At 37.1% G+C, this 13,251-nt stretch overlaps 1 protein-coding gene across 1 annotated transcript in view; it reads left to right on the top strand.

Moving 5' to 3' along the window:
* Positions 1-414: 414 nt before the first annotated feature.
* The window catches only part of LOC150108802 (proteasome subunit beta type-2-like), a 121,730-nt gene continuing 108,893 nt past the window's right edge, over positions 415-13,251 (top strand). Inside the window, exon 1 of the mRNA XM_090403329.1 lies at positions 415-568. Coding sequence (XP_090259455.1) covers positions 478-568 — 91 coding nt within the window. The 5' untranslated portion in view covers positions 415-477. The remainder of the gene's footprint in view (positions 569-13,251) is intronic.

The following is a 13,251-nucleotide window of genomic DNA, read 5'->3' as shown; positions in this document are numbered from 1 at the left end:
AATTTGCAGGCTACGAAGTCTGTAAGCCTGCAAAAGTTGGTCGATTGGTAGAGCCTCTGCTACTAATGGCTCGCAAAACGTTAAGCAAGTTTGAGCCCGGTTAGTAGTTAGTAGTGGAAGGATCAGTCGTTCGATGCTGTTGGCACACTCCCTCGATGAGTCTTTGGACTCCCTGGAGGTGTCACACAATAATAATAATATTAATAATAATAATAATAATAATAATAATAATAATAGCAGCAGCAGGACGAAATGAATAATGATAATTAAATAATAGTTAATTAGTTTACAGTTCTTGCCCAGTAACCAGCCGGATGAAGGGGAATAGAGGGATTTAATTTTATCAATGGGAAAATGTTTACTAACGTAGGGAAGGTGAGTTACCGACAACATAAGTATTTGTCGCTACGTGATTCAGCGTTTCAAAATAGTGTTGCTTAGTTTCATTTCTGTATTATTTTCAAGTAATATATTCTAATGGAGTGCTTATTAGGTATCGCGTTTAAAGATTTCGTCTTGGTTGCGGCGGACAAGACTGATGTTTTTAGCATTATTGTGATTAAAACTGGTATGCACAATAATTTTTAATATTGGCATATATATATATAAGTATTGGGTCAGTGCAGAAAAGCCTAAGACTTGCATGTCAAGTTATGCAGAAAGTGTGTACACAATTTTGTAGTATGTTTTATGATTATTAATATTCGCATTATTCATGTTATTATAAAATACAAGCTTATAAAACAGCATAACTACTGCTAATCATATTGGATTTATTTATATTGCTTTATTTTATTTGGAGCAGAACGAATTAGTGCCGCTTATTATGAACCCCAGATCTTGCTTTGTGTAGATTTTTGGAATGCTGTTTTTTTTTTTTTTTTTTGTTTTGACAAATTAAAAGTTGATTGCTATACTTTTGTAGGTTTGGCAGTATCTTTCACGTGTTAGAGGCTTATTTTATTGTTATTTATCGTCTTTTGTAGGATTAAATAGTATAAGTCAGAAATATATAGGAGTTACATACGATGTGCCCAGGTTCTGCTTTTACTCACCGTCCATTCAGTGCTGCCAGTGCATTTATTGAATTATGTATATGTTTAAGGCATAATCAGTATACAATCTATACACGAAAACACAAGATAAAATTATTTATTAAATATTAAATATACTGCCATGCATTTCAGTCTGAAATTAACAGGCCATCGTCACTGGCTTAAAAAATAAGTTATTACAAGGTCGAATGGAAACAGTTGATTTATTCAAAATAGGACGAGCTGTGTGATGTTAAATTGCCATCAGCGTTAAGCTTTCACTGAAGAAAAGGTTAATCATAACAGTGTACATTAAATTGCATCATATTCAAGAGATCATCAGATGTAGTATCTAGTTGGTTTCTTATGACCTTATGTCTTCTTGGTCTTAATAGTAATTGGGGGGGGGATGATGTCTTATTCGAATCAAACATTCCCATATTTTTGATAATGATAGGCAGTCATTCTGATTCAAGTTAGGCATTGAAGCACTTACCTTAAATAAGCTTTCAAATTTGTACTGACATCTGTGTAGAACGCATGTTTCAAACCAATGAATGTTGTGGTCTGCCTCTATTCCGTGTTGAGTTACTCCAGACTTACCGGATTTTTTGTGGAAAATACATGATTGATGTTCTTGTGTTATTATTATTTTTCTTCTATTGAGCTTCCAGTTTGTCTGAAATAGGAAAGATGGTAGTCATGTGAAATTTAGTATACACCTGGAAGAGGCATAGGTGAAGGTTTATCTTCAGAAAAGGGGAAATATGTTGAGAGGTTGTTGATAAGAATATAAGTCCTTACTAAATCATATTTCTTCCGAATTCTTGAAATCAGTTCTGAAATGCCAGAGATGTATGGGATTGGAATCTGACATATTGATTCTTTGTTGTTTAGGTTAGGTTTGTAGGAGTCAAACAGATGTTGTGTAGTCCTTTTGGAGAAGCCATTTAATTTCATATATTGTTTGATAGTTGAGAGTTGAAGAATTAGTCTTAGCTCACTGAATTAAACACTTATTGTCTTTTGAGCAGGATGATGTTCAGATTGTTTAAGAATGTAACATCCAATGAAAGTGGGGTTTTTCTGTAAACTGATGGTGAGCAGATGAGTGGAATGTCTAAAAATGATAATTTGCTGTTTCTTTCAATTTCCATAGTGAATTTGATACAAGGATGTAAAGTATTTATAAAGTAACCATAAACATTGGTAAGGTATCTATGTTGTAATGCCAAACTGCAAAAATGTCATCTGTATATCTAACCCAAAATGAAGGTTGAGGTATTGAGGATGTATAGATGAAAAAAGGATGTCTTCTGATTGCTCTAAATAAAGGTTGGCCAAAGTAGGGGAGAGTGGATTTCCCATGGCAGTTCCTTCTACTTAGTTATAGAATTTGTTTTGACAAACGAAGTTTCCAGAATGCATCACAATTCACACAGTTTTATTATATCTTGTGGGAATATTTCAGAATGTAGTTGTAAAGTCTCTTTGAGAGGTATTTGTAAATATAAGTAATTTTTCAAATATCAATTATTTTATTCATTTTTTGATAATTCCATTCATGAAAGAGTGGAAACTATAATATCCTGGGCAAGAGTGAGCAGATAATCTGGCACTTTGCAGTACAGTGTAAGAAACCACCAGGTGGTGGTTTCTTACAGGTAGATGAAATTAATCAACTATCTATCATCTAACAATACCACTCACTCGGGATGTATTTTGATGACATTTGGGATATCTAATAAAATTTATTGAATTGTGCCAATTTTTCATTAATCCTGATTGTATCTGTTTTCTTAATTGTATTTTTCTTTTTTTTAAATAGGAAAATATGTTAGCAAACAATGAAATGCATTCATTTTTGGCAGAATTTATTATTATTGTTATTTGACACCTTCAGGGAGTCCAAAGACTCATCGAGGGAGGGCACCTGCTCTACAACTCTGTGTGTCCACAAATCAATTCACCAGCTGACTGCAACTACACCAATGCCATCTACCGCCGACCACCACTAGCATTTCCACACACAATTCACAAACATCCAGGCCAACGGCAGGATTCGAACCTGCAGAGAGCGGATACGCTAACCACGGATATGGAAATTTTTTTTACCTTGGGTTTATTATACGTTAAAGATGACAAGAAATTTTATACTTGGTTTTAATCCCTATTCCGAGGCAGCAAAATAATGTTTTGAATGTGAAATATATTCACATCTAAGTATATAGAGGCTAATGACTTCATATCACTTGCCTTAGTATGTATCCTGTAATGCAAAGCACACCCTTATCCCAAGGAAGCAAAACATTGTTTTGCTTCCTTGGGATAAGGATTAAAACTAAGTATAAAAATCTAACAGGTGTGTTTCCCCCCCCCCCCCTCCCAAAGTGCATTCAGGAAAATTTTAACTTTTTTTTTTATGTATCATGATAATTAAATTATTGCTTTTTTTTATGTGACTCTCACTCATAAAGGATTGTAAACCTTTGGTATATTTGATAATGAGGGAGTGAGTTGAAAGTTATATGAGATGTAACTTTCTTCTAGAGATCATAGTTTTTCAAGCCACTTAATATCTTCAGTAAGCAGGTAACAAATTTAACATTTCATGAAAAAAAGGCCATCATCTGAATATATATGCTACAGTGCTGTAGTATTTCATGCTACAGTGGGCTTATAACTTGTATCCTGTTAGTAAGAAAGAAGAAATACTGTGTTTGGCCAATCAGGGTTGCAAAACCTGGAATTTCAGTGCATTTAGATATATGAATAATCTCTTTTCTTTACCAGTGATCACTTCTGAGAGTTTTCTGGTTGTGTGATATGATCACTAACAAAGCATCAACAATCGGACATTTCAGATGCTGTTTACGGTGCAACCTAATTGTGTAGCAGAATATGCTGGTACCATAATCTGTATAATTCTGAACATTATTTAATTCTAAATTATGCAAATTAACTAGCTCTAACAGATTAATATTAACAAGCAGTTTGAATTATTGGCCTAAAATGTTTCTAAAGATTCTTCTCAAAATATGATTACGCTCCTTTGGGCTAAACCCCAGAAATCTTTGACACTGAACTTTGACAAAGTTTGAGTCTGCATCAGCCAAATCTCTGCCAACACCTTCACATTGTAGTCCTCTTAATAGCCATGGTTGTATCCCCAATCAACAGGCATTAAACTAAACCATCTAAGCATGAACAAATGTAGGAAGAGGTCAAGGTGTTAAAGAAAAACTACCAGGCATCTGTGGTAGTAGGCAACTAGTGGTAGATGAGTTTTATTGCTGATGTAAAATCACTGCTTTGCTTGTTGGTGGGATAAAAAAGCCAAAGCTATGACTACTTTAAAATTATTATCATTAAAGTAAAGATCTGGTTTACTTTTGTCTCCTTTCTTCCCACATTCAATATGAGTAATATCTTCAGTGACATCAGTTGTATGGAGAGATGTTGCATTTCTTTTTCAAGGGTACAACTTTTAAATGGATAATTCATAGACTAATGGTAGCAATTGAGGAAGTCTTCAGGTCACCTTGTGGATAATCTTGCTGCTGTTATTTTGCACTGTGTGTCTGCAGGGGAGTCTAATGATTTCTGGAGAAACGATACTGCTGAGGCAATGATTTGCAGAGAAGCTGGGTGAAATTCTTTTTGTGCATAGCCATCTAGGATATTTTATTGCTCACTATATCAGTAATAGGGATAAAATGTGAAGGGTATAGTGTGTTCAAGGAGGATTGAGAGAAAGAATTGGGGGGGGGGGTATTGATGAAAGCTGGCAAACTGCAACCAAAGAGAGTAGAAGTTCAACTGCAGGCCAGTGAAAATAGCACTTGAGGCTATCTGGTGTGAGATTGAGGCCAGCAGAACAAAATATACAGTTGGATGCTGCTATAGACTAGGGGATGGAAAAGATGATGGAGATAGTATGCATTGACAAATAGACTCAATGATTGGAGGAGAGATAATTATTATGGGGATTTCAAATATGGGAACATAAATTGGAAGGAGAGGCCATATGGGGAGGAAGGAAATGGATTTTATGCAGTTACCAAGGGATTACCTGAGACAGCATGTAGTGGAATATACTAGGGATTCGTGAGTGCTAGATCTAGTAATTGCATCTGAGAATTGGTCTATAATGAATATGACCACATTGCCACCACTGTGAGAGTGATCATATGGTCGTGACTTGGGAGGTGACCAAATGTGTGGAATTTTCAGTTCTTCTTATTATTGTGCTTTCTTCTATCGAAGGTCAGCGACCATCTTGGCGAACAAACTGCGCTCTTGTGCTAATCTGAGCAGTTGTGCACTGCTTTTTCCTGTCCACGTCTTGATGTTGTCAAACCATGATATTCTTTTTCTTCCTCTAGTTCCTTTGCCACCAATTCTTCCTATCAAAATAGTTTGTAGAAGTTGGTATTTGCTATTTCTCATGATGTGGCCAAGATATGATGTTTTTCGTTTCTTGATTATTTGTACAAGATGTTTAGCTTTGCCAATGGATTTTAAGACATCTTCATTGGTAATTTTTTCTAACCATGATATCTTTAGCATTCTTCTGTATAGCCACATCTCAAAGGCTTCGATTTTCTTGATGGTTTTCGCCTTCAATGTCCATGTTTCAACTCCATAGAGCAGAATAGACCACACGTAGCATTTCAGCATTCGGCATCTGACTTCCATGTTTAGGTCTTTATTGCAGAATAGTGTTCTCATTTTCATGAAGGACTGCCGTGCAACTTCAATCCTTGTCTTTATATCTATTTCTGGATCCCACCGTTCATTAAGCCAGCAACCAAGATATTTATATCTTGACACTTGATCAATTTTTTTCCCATTGAGTGTCAGTTTCATTGATGAGGCTGGATGTTTGCTGATGATCATGTATTTTGTCTTGTTGATGTTTATATTTATTCCCATTCTTTGGCTTTCTATGTATACTCTGTCAATGAGTTTTTGGAGATCCATAATATTATCTGCAATTAGCACGGTGTCATCCGCATATCGAAGGTTGTTAACAATCTTTCCATTTATTGTGATTCCCTCTGAACATTCTTCCAATGCTTTTTTGAAGATTACCTCTGCATATATGTTGAACAGGAGTGGTGAGAGCACACATCCTTGTCTCACTCCTCTTTTGATATTAATATCACTGGTGGTAATGTTGTCTAATTGAACGGTAGCTGACTGATTCCAATACAGATTTGTTATTAGTCTTATGTCTTGTTTGTCTAGCCTTATATGTTGAAGGACTTCTATTAGGTTAGTGTGTCTGACTTTGTCGAATGCTTTTTCAAAATCTATGAAACACATAAAGACAGATTTCTGTTTTTCTATGCATTTTTGTATCAATATTTGGGTACAGAAAAGGGCCTCTCTAGTACCAAAATCATTCCGAAAGCCGAATTGTGTTTCACTTAGAGTTTCTTCACTTTTTCTATAAATACGATTCTGAATTACTTTCAAAAATATTTTTAATGTTTGGCTCATTAGACTAATAAGTCGGAAGTCACCACAGGAATTAGCTTTGGGTTTCTTTGGGACAGTGATAAATGTAGATTTGAGCCAATCTGATGGAAATTCATCACTTTCATATATTTTATTAAATAGTTTTTCAAGAAGTTTGATGTTATCTGGTTCTATTAATTTTAAAAATTCTGTTTGCACACCATCTGGTCCACTGGCTTTTCCTGTTTTACTTGTTCGTATAGCATTCTCTATTTCGCATTTCATGATTGCTGGTCCTTGAATGTTATCTTTTATGTTTATAGGCTTCTGTCTAGTATCATTGAAAAGTTCTGTTACATATTTTATCCAAATCTGTGCTTTATTCTCTTCTAGAACTATTTTTCCATTTTCGTCTCTTAGAGACACTATTTGCTTTTTCCTCAGTTTTCCAGAAATTTCGTTGATTTTCTTATACAGATTGAAATTATCATGTTTCTTCTGAAGCAGTTCAATTTCAGTACATAAATTTTTCATCCAATTTTCCTTGGCTTCTTTTATTTTTTTCTTGATGATGTGTTTCTGTATACCTGGCAAGGTCTTTGTTTTTGTACATTCTTCTTGTATCAATAAGAGAAAGAATCTCATCTGTCATCCATTCCTGTCGTTTTATATTATTCACATAACCTACTTCTTCAATACTTGTTGTTACGATGGCATTCTTTAAGCTATTCCAAAGAGATTCCACACTTTTATTTTCTTGTATGTTAATCTGTTGTAATCGCAGGTTAAGCTGTGTCTTGGCACTTTTATTTATGTTCGGGTCTTTCAGTTTTTCTACATCAATTTTCTTTTTCTTCTTTTGTGATTTTTTAGCTGATTTTAATCTAAGATGTACTTCTGCAACTATGGGATTGTGGTCTGATGAGATATCTGCTCCAGGATAAGTCTTTGCACTCTTTATACTACTGTGGAATCTTTTATTTATCAGTATATAATCAATTTGATTTCTGACAATGTTATGTTGGTTATCTTGAGGCGATTTCCAAGTGTACAGTCTTCTGGGTGGAAGTTTAAACCAAGTATTTGCTATTGTTAGATCTTCTTCCTGACAGAACTGGACTAGGTGATCTCCTCTGTCATTTCTGGTGCCTAAGCCATGTTCGCCAACAATTTCTCCATCACCCCCTCTTCCCACGTTTGCATTGAAGTCACCCATCACTATGTTTATATCATGTTTCTTTGTTAAGTTTTTAATCTCTTTTAGGTGTTCATAAAACTCTTCAACATCTTCTTCACTTTTGTCAGATGTGGGTGCATAAGCTTGGATGATATTTATGTTAACAGGGTTTCCCTTAAGTTGTAACAGCATTATCCTTTCAGAAAATGGAATCCAATTTATTACTGATTTATTGATTTCTTCATCTACTATTACAGCTACACCATGTCGATGTTTGTTCTCATCATTCCCAGAGTAATACATTGTCGTATTATCTTGTTGACACTTTCCAGATCCTGGCCATCTTGTCTCGCAAATTCCCAAAATCCGGATGCCCAGCCTCTTCATTTCTCTTGTGGCATTTCTTAATTTGCCAGCTTCATACAGAGTTCTGACATTCCAAGTTGCAATTTTAAAAGTGGACACCATTTTGAGCCCGGAGATTCTTCGCACCCCTGTCCCATTTAAGGGATGCCAGGAACTCGGGGCCAATTGCAAGGGTTTGCTCGCCATGGTGGTTGTTCTGGAGATAAGGTAGAGCAGTAGTTTCTCCGTTTGCTTTCTGCTCTGCAGTATTACAGACGTACACAATATAATCATATTGCCATCTGCAAATCTCTGATCACAAGCTTTTCCGTCATCCTTTGGCTTCAACCTTGTGTCAGTACTGACAATGCTGCTTCCCAATGTCAGGGGCAGTGACCCCAGCAGGTACTTATTTAATGGCGGCACTACTCGCCATGTCACCGAGTTGTCATTGGGCTTTGTGAGGTTTTAAGTGAAACAGAGTTGCCACTTCTGCTCCCCCATGCCCTGATAGCTCAGTCGCTGTTGGTCCACGGCTGCTTATTCGCCAGGTTGCTCTGCTTATATCGCAGCTAGCCTCCATATCTGAAGGCTGTTCCCCGATCTGCCACCTGGGGACGCACCCGGTAGTAGTCAGCTCTGCCCCGGGAATTTTCAGTTAAGATGAGGTATATATAGAATTACAGGGCTGGTAACTATGACCAGCTTAGGAGATGGTTGGATTGGTGCCATGGCATGTAAAACTGCAAGGGCTGGATATTGATAATGCATGGGAAGTGGTAAAGGTGTGTTTGAGGGAGGTAATGGTGGTAGACTGCACCTAGAGTCAGGAGAGTAAATCAAGTGGGAGTTAAATGGATGAATATCATCATCAAGCTGGAGCTGCAAAAAAAGAAACAATTGTGGAGGGAATTTAAGGAGAGAGGTGACCAGCAAGCACACGAACAGTACAAGGTACAAGCCAGATGGGTGACTAGTGTAGTTAGAAAGGCAAAAGCAGATTATGAAAGGAACTTAGCAATGCAGGCTAATGAGAATCCCAAATAGTTCTTTCGATATGCTGCAAGTAAAAGAAAGAATGTATATGGAAGAATGATTTTAAAGAATGTCGATAGTAGGGAGGTAACTAAATCAGTCAAATAGTAGAATTAGTACGTGAATACTCTGCAAGGTGGTGATATTGCAGGAATGAGAGCCAAAGGCTTATATGGGAACTGAGGAAAATCAAATGAAGGTGTATAGCATATTGCAGAACCTTAATGTGAATACAGCTCTGTATGATGATATACAAGCTTGAGTTTTACATGAAGTGGCGAGGGAATTGTCAGTGTCCTTGACCATATTATTTAATCTAAGTCTCAGCTCTAGGTTAGTCTCGAGAGGGTGGAAAGAGGCGTAAATAGTTCCATTGCATAAAGGAGGCTCCAAGACTGATATAGGAAATTACCGACCGATCAGCACATCTGGAGTTATCAAAGTATTGGAGAAGTTGGTCAAGAGCAAAATACAGAAATGGATAGATGGAAATGGGATACTGTATGGGGGGTGGGTAGCATGGTTTTGTGAAGAGTAAGTCATGCCTCAGTAACTTGCTCACTTTTATAATACAGTGACAGCTGAGTTGGATAAAGGTAATGGGTTTATAGTGATGCTGCTGGGTTTTGCAAACCCCTTTGACAGGATACCACGTGAAATTCTAATAAGTAAACTGCAGCACATGAGGATGGGTATAGGGCCTATGAGATGGATAGGAGGGTGGTTAATGGAGAGATATCAGAGAGTAGTTTATTCAGGAGTAGAGTCCAAAAGAAGGCCTGTGACTAGTGGCGTGCCACAGGGTTCTGTTCTTGACCTCTGCTGTTTAATTTTTTCATTATTAACATAGGTAAGGATCTGTTCAGTTATTTGCTGATGATGCAATGTTGGGTAGAGTAACAGTTAATACAGATAATGTCAAAGTTTTGCAGGATGATTTGGATAGATTGGCAGACTTGGCAAAGGAAAGTGGATGTCAGTTTAATGTGGCCATGTGTAAGGTTATGCATTTTGGAGTGAAAAGATTACCAGGTGTATACCACATTGGTGGAACTGAACTCCAGGAAATTGACAAAGCCAGAGAGAGAGGGAGTGTTAGTGGATAGGGAGTTAGTTCAGGGAGCACATAGCAAAAGCAGCTAAAGTAACTTGGTTACTGAAAAATATTGTGACAAGCAGGTTATTGTTCCTCTTTATCGAGCTTTGATAAGGCCTCATCTTGATTACTACTGCATGCAGATCTGGGCACCAGGTTTCTTGGTGATGAGGAGGAGGTGAAAAAGAACCATAGGCAGGTTACAAAGATTTTAGCAGGTCTATGGAATGAACCTTACAAGAACAGGTTGAAGATTTGTGGATTATAGAAACTGGTTGATAGGCAGAAAAAGGATATGATTGAGACATACAAATTACTGAGGGAGGATTTTTACATATTAAATCAGAGGAAATTTTACAGAACAGGTGTGTGGTGGGAGAACCAGGGTCCATCCATTGAAACTGAGTAAGAGTATAGTTAACAAGGTGTTTTGCTTGATGAGTAGTGAATGAGTGGAATAGGTTGCTAGAGTCTGTTGTGGGTGCTTTGACTATGAATGAGTTTAAAGCAAAGTATGATAAATACTGTGCAAATTTTGGGTAGTTCTTGACATGTTTAGGGCCTCCCTCCATGAGTCGAAGGATGCCTTGGAGTTGCCTGTAATAATAATAATTACATGACCCTCCTAATTTAAGCTTGTCTTAAAATAACAATAATGAAGTAGAAAGTTGTGATATCACTGGATTACAAAGTGGTTTGCTTACTCTTGGGTAAAGGATTAAAACAAGAATATAATTTCTAGTCAAATATCATAAATAATCATGAAAAGTCAAGTAAAAGAGATATAGATTACATATGAAGGCAAACATCACAAAAATTTCATATTCACTTCACAAATGTACATAATCTTAGTTCCAGCTGCAACAATGCTCATTTCCATCTCCAACCTACAGTTGAAACTGAATAACTGGGAGGAGAGATCCACATAGCCTTTTAAGGAATGCAGAGAACTGACTGAGTATTCTAACCTAGTGTTCAATCCTTGTCATGACTTAATGTCCCCTTTCATGGTGCACTCTATACATGGGTATCTACCTGGATGCTTAATGATGGTACAATGATGATAGAACTTCATGCAGGCTTTTTTATATATATGCTTATCCCACACGTGAGAGGTGTAAGAACCTATAGCACATTAGTGCTGTGTGTTTGTACAGTGAGGATTGAGAAAGAAGAAATCTATTGACATTCTTCTTAAAAAGCTGTTGGCTGGAATTGTTGCAAAACACATTATGAGGAAGGCTGTTTCATATGGCAGGTGGATGAAATAAATAAGAAAGAGGAGAAGCTGGTTCAATGAGTTTGCAGTTGTACTGTAAAGTAAAGGTATGTTGGGGCAGCAGCTGCTCTTGTTTTAACTGGCCTAACAGCAAGTGGAGGAATGATGTTTGCCGGTTCACTGGAGTAGTGACAATGGAAGTACCTGTAGAAGAGACAGAGCTGAAACATTGCATCTGTGAGGTAGAGGTTGAAGCGAGTCTGTGATGAAAGGATCATCTGTGAGCTGAATTGCTCTCCTCTGGAGAGCATCAAGAATTTTTAATGAGGTTTTACGTGCATCACTCCAAATGTGTGTGTATAGTATTTTAAGGATGGATGGATGGATTTGGGATTTATATAGGTTTGTAGCTTGGTGGGTGTAAAATAGCTTCTTGAGCAGAAAAGAAATAGTTTTTTTAAAAGCTGAGGAAGCTACTGATATGATGTGTTTGTGCCAAGTCGGAGGCAAATGTCAACCCAAGGCGGGGGGGGATCATCCTGTCTAGTGATGTGTTTATTACTGAGGAGGAAAGGTGAGCTGGTGTCCCTTTAGCGAGGGAAAAAGGCCGGTCTGCATTTTGGTGGCATTGGAGGTAACTAGGTTATCCTTGCCCTACTGAAGTATAGTATACAGATTAATGTTTAAGGCACTGGTTGCAGATGATCTTGATGTAAGGGATGTCTGGGAACTGCATGGCTTTGTCAAAGGAGTAGGACGATTAGAGTGCTAGCATCAGCAAAGCTTTGGACAGGAAACCAGATCAAACAACAAAACCAGCTACTTGAACACTCAAACTCAAAATCAGCAGAGTTCATGATTGGCACCAATGGAAAAGAATTGGATAAGTATCAGATCATTGTAATAAGTGTTACTGAAACAAAGAAGACAAGTGAGATTCCTTCATCCATTGGACTTCATCAGATGCTATATGGTCACTTGTTTTCTTGGTAATTTCTACACCAGTCCTTGCCAGGTGATCTTGTCTTATGCCTTTCTGGAGATGCCAACTCTCTGAAGCTCCATCACTCCAGACATGCCATCCATCTATCCATTTCATTGAAAAGCTACCCCTTCCTCTTTTTTTAGGAACTTTACCTTTTATTACTGTTTTGAGAAGTCATCCTTTCAATGTCTCCAAGGTATTTCAGCTTTCTTAGTCAATATCTTTAAAGAGCCTTAAAGTTCTGCCAATAAAGTGGAACCTCGGTCGTCGAACAAATCGGTTCCTGAACATATTTTCTGAACAAAAAACACACCGGTTTCCGAACAGAATCTCGGTTCCTGAACAGGCAAACCGGCCACGTGCTCCGTGGGATGAGATGTAGGTGGGAGAGCATTAGTTATGCCGTGGCCTCAGCTCAGTGCAGACATCTCCTCAAATTTGCAGTACCTTTTCTTGATTTTCTTTGTGTTTTGTTGTTTTTTTTTTAATAAATTATTATTAAATAAGCCACCATGGGGCCGAAGAAGGATAGTTATAGCAGCAAAACGAAAAGAAAAGTTATTAGAACAACGATAGAGATTAAAAAAGAAATCGCATCCAAACATGAAAATGCCGTTCGTGTCTCGGATCTTGCTATGCAGTTCGGGATGGCGAAATCACCAATCTGTACAATACTCAAAAATAAAGAGGCAATCAGTTTTCATCTATATTTTATCTATTTATTGTGTTTATTCTTTTTGAGTAAGATTTTATGCATTTTCATTGTTTTGTATATGATTTTATACATGAAGTACTGTTATAAAGGTTTAAATAAGCAATATCATCTGGTGTTTGGGAATGGAATAATCGATTTTGCATTAATTCTTATGGGAAAATGGTTTCAGTTTTCAAACAAAT

Source organism: Typopeltis vanoorti, chromosome 2, assembly GCF_054136105.1.
Source record: "Typopeltis vanoorti isolate ZY-2024b chromosome 2, IOZ_Tvanoo_1.0, whole genome shotgun sequence".
Lineage (NCBI taxonomy): Eukaryota > Metazoa > Arthropoda > Arachnida > Uropygi > Thelyphonidae > Typopeltis > Typopeltis vanoorti.
Note: the sequence above shows the minus strand (reverse complement) of the source record. Positions and strands in the feature narration are given on the sequence as shown.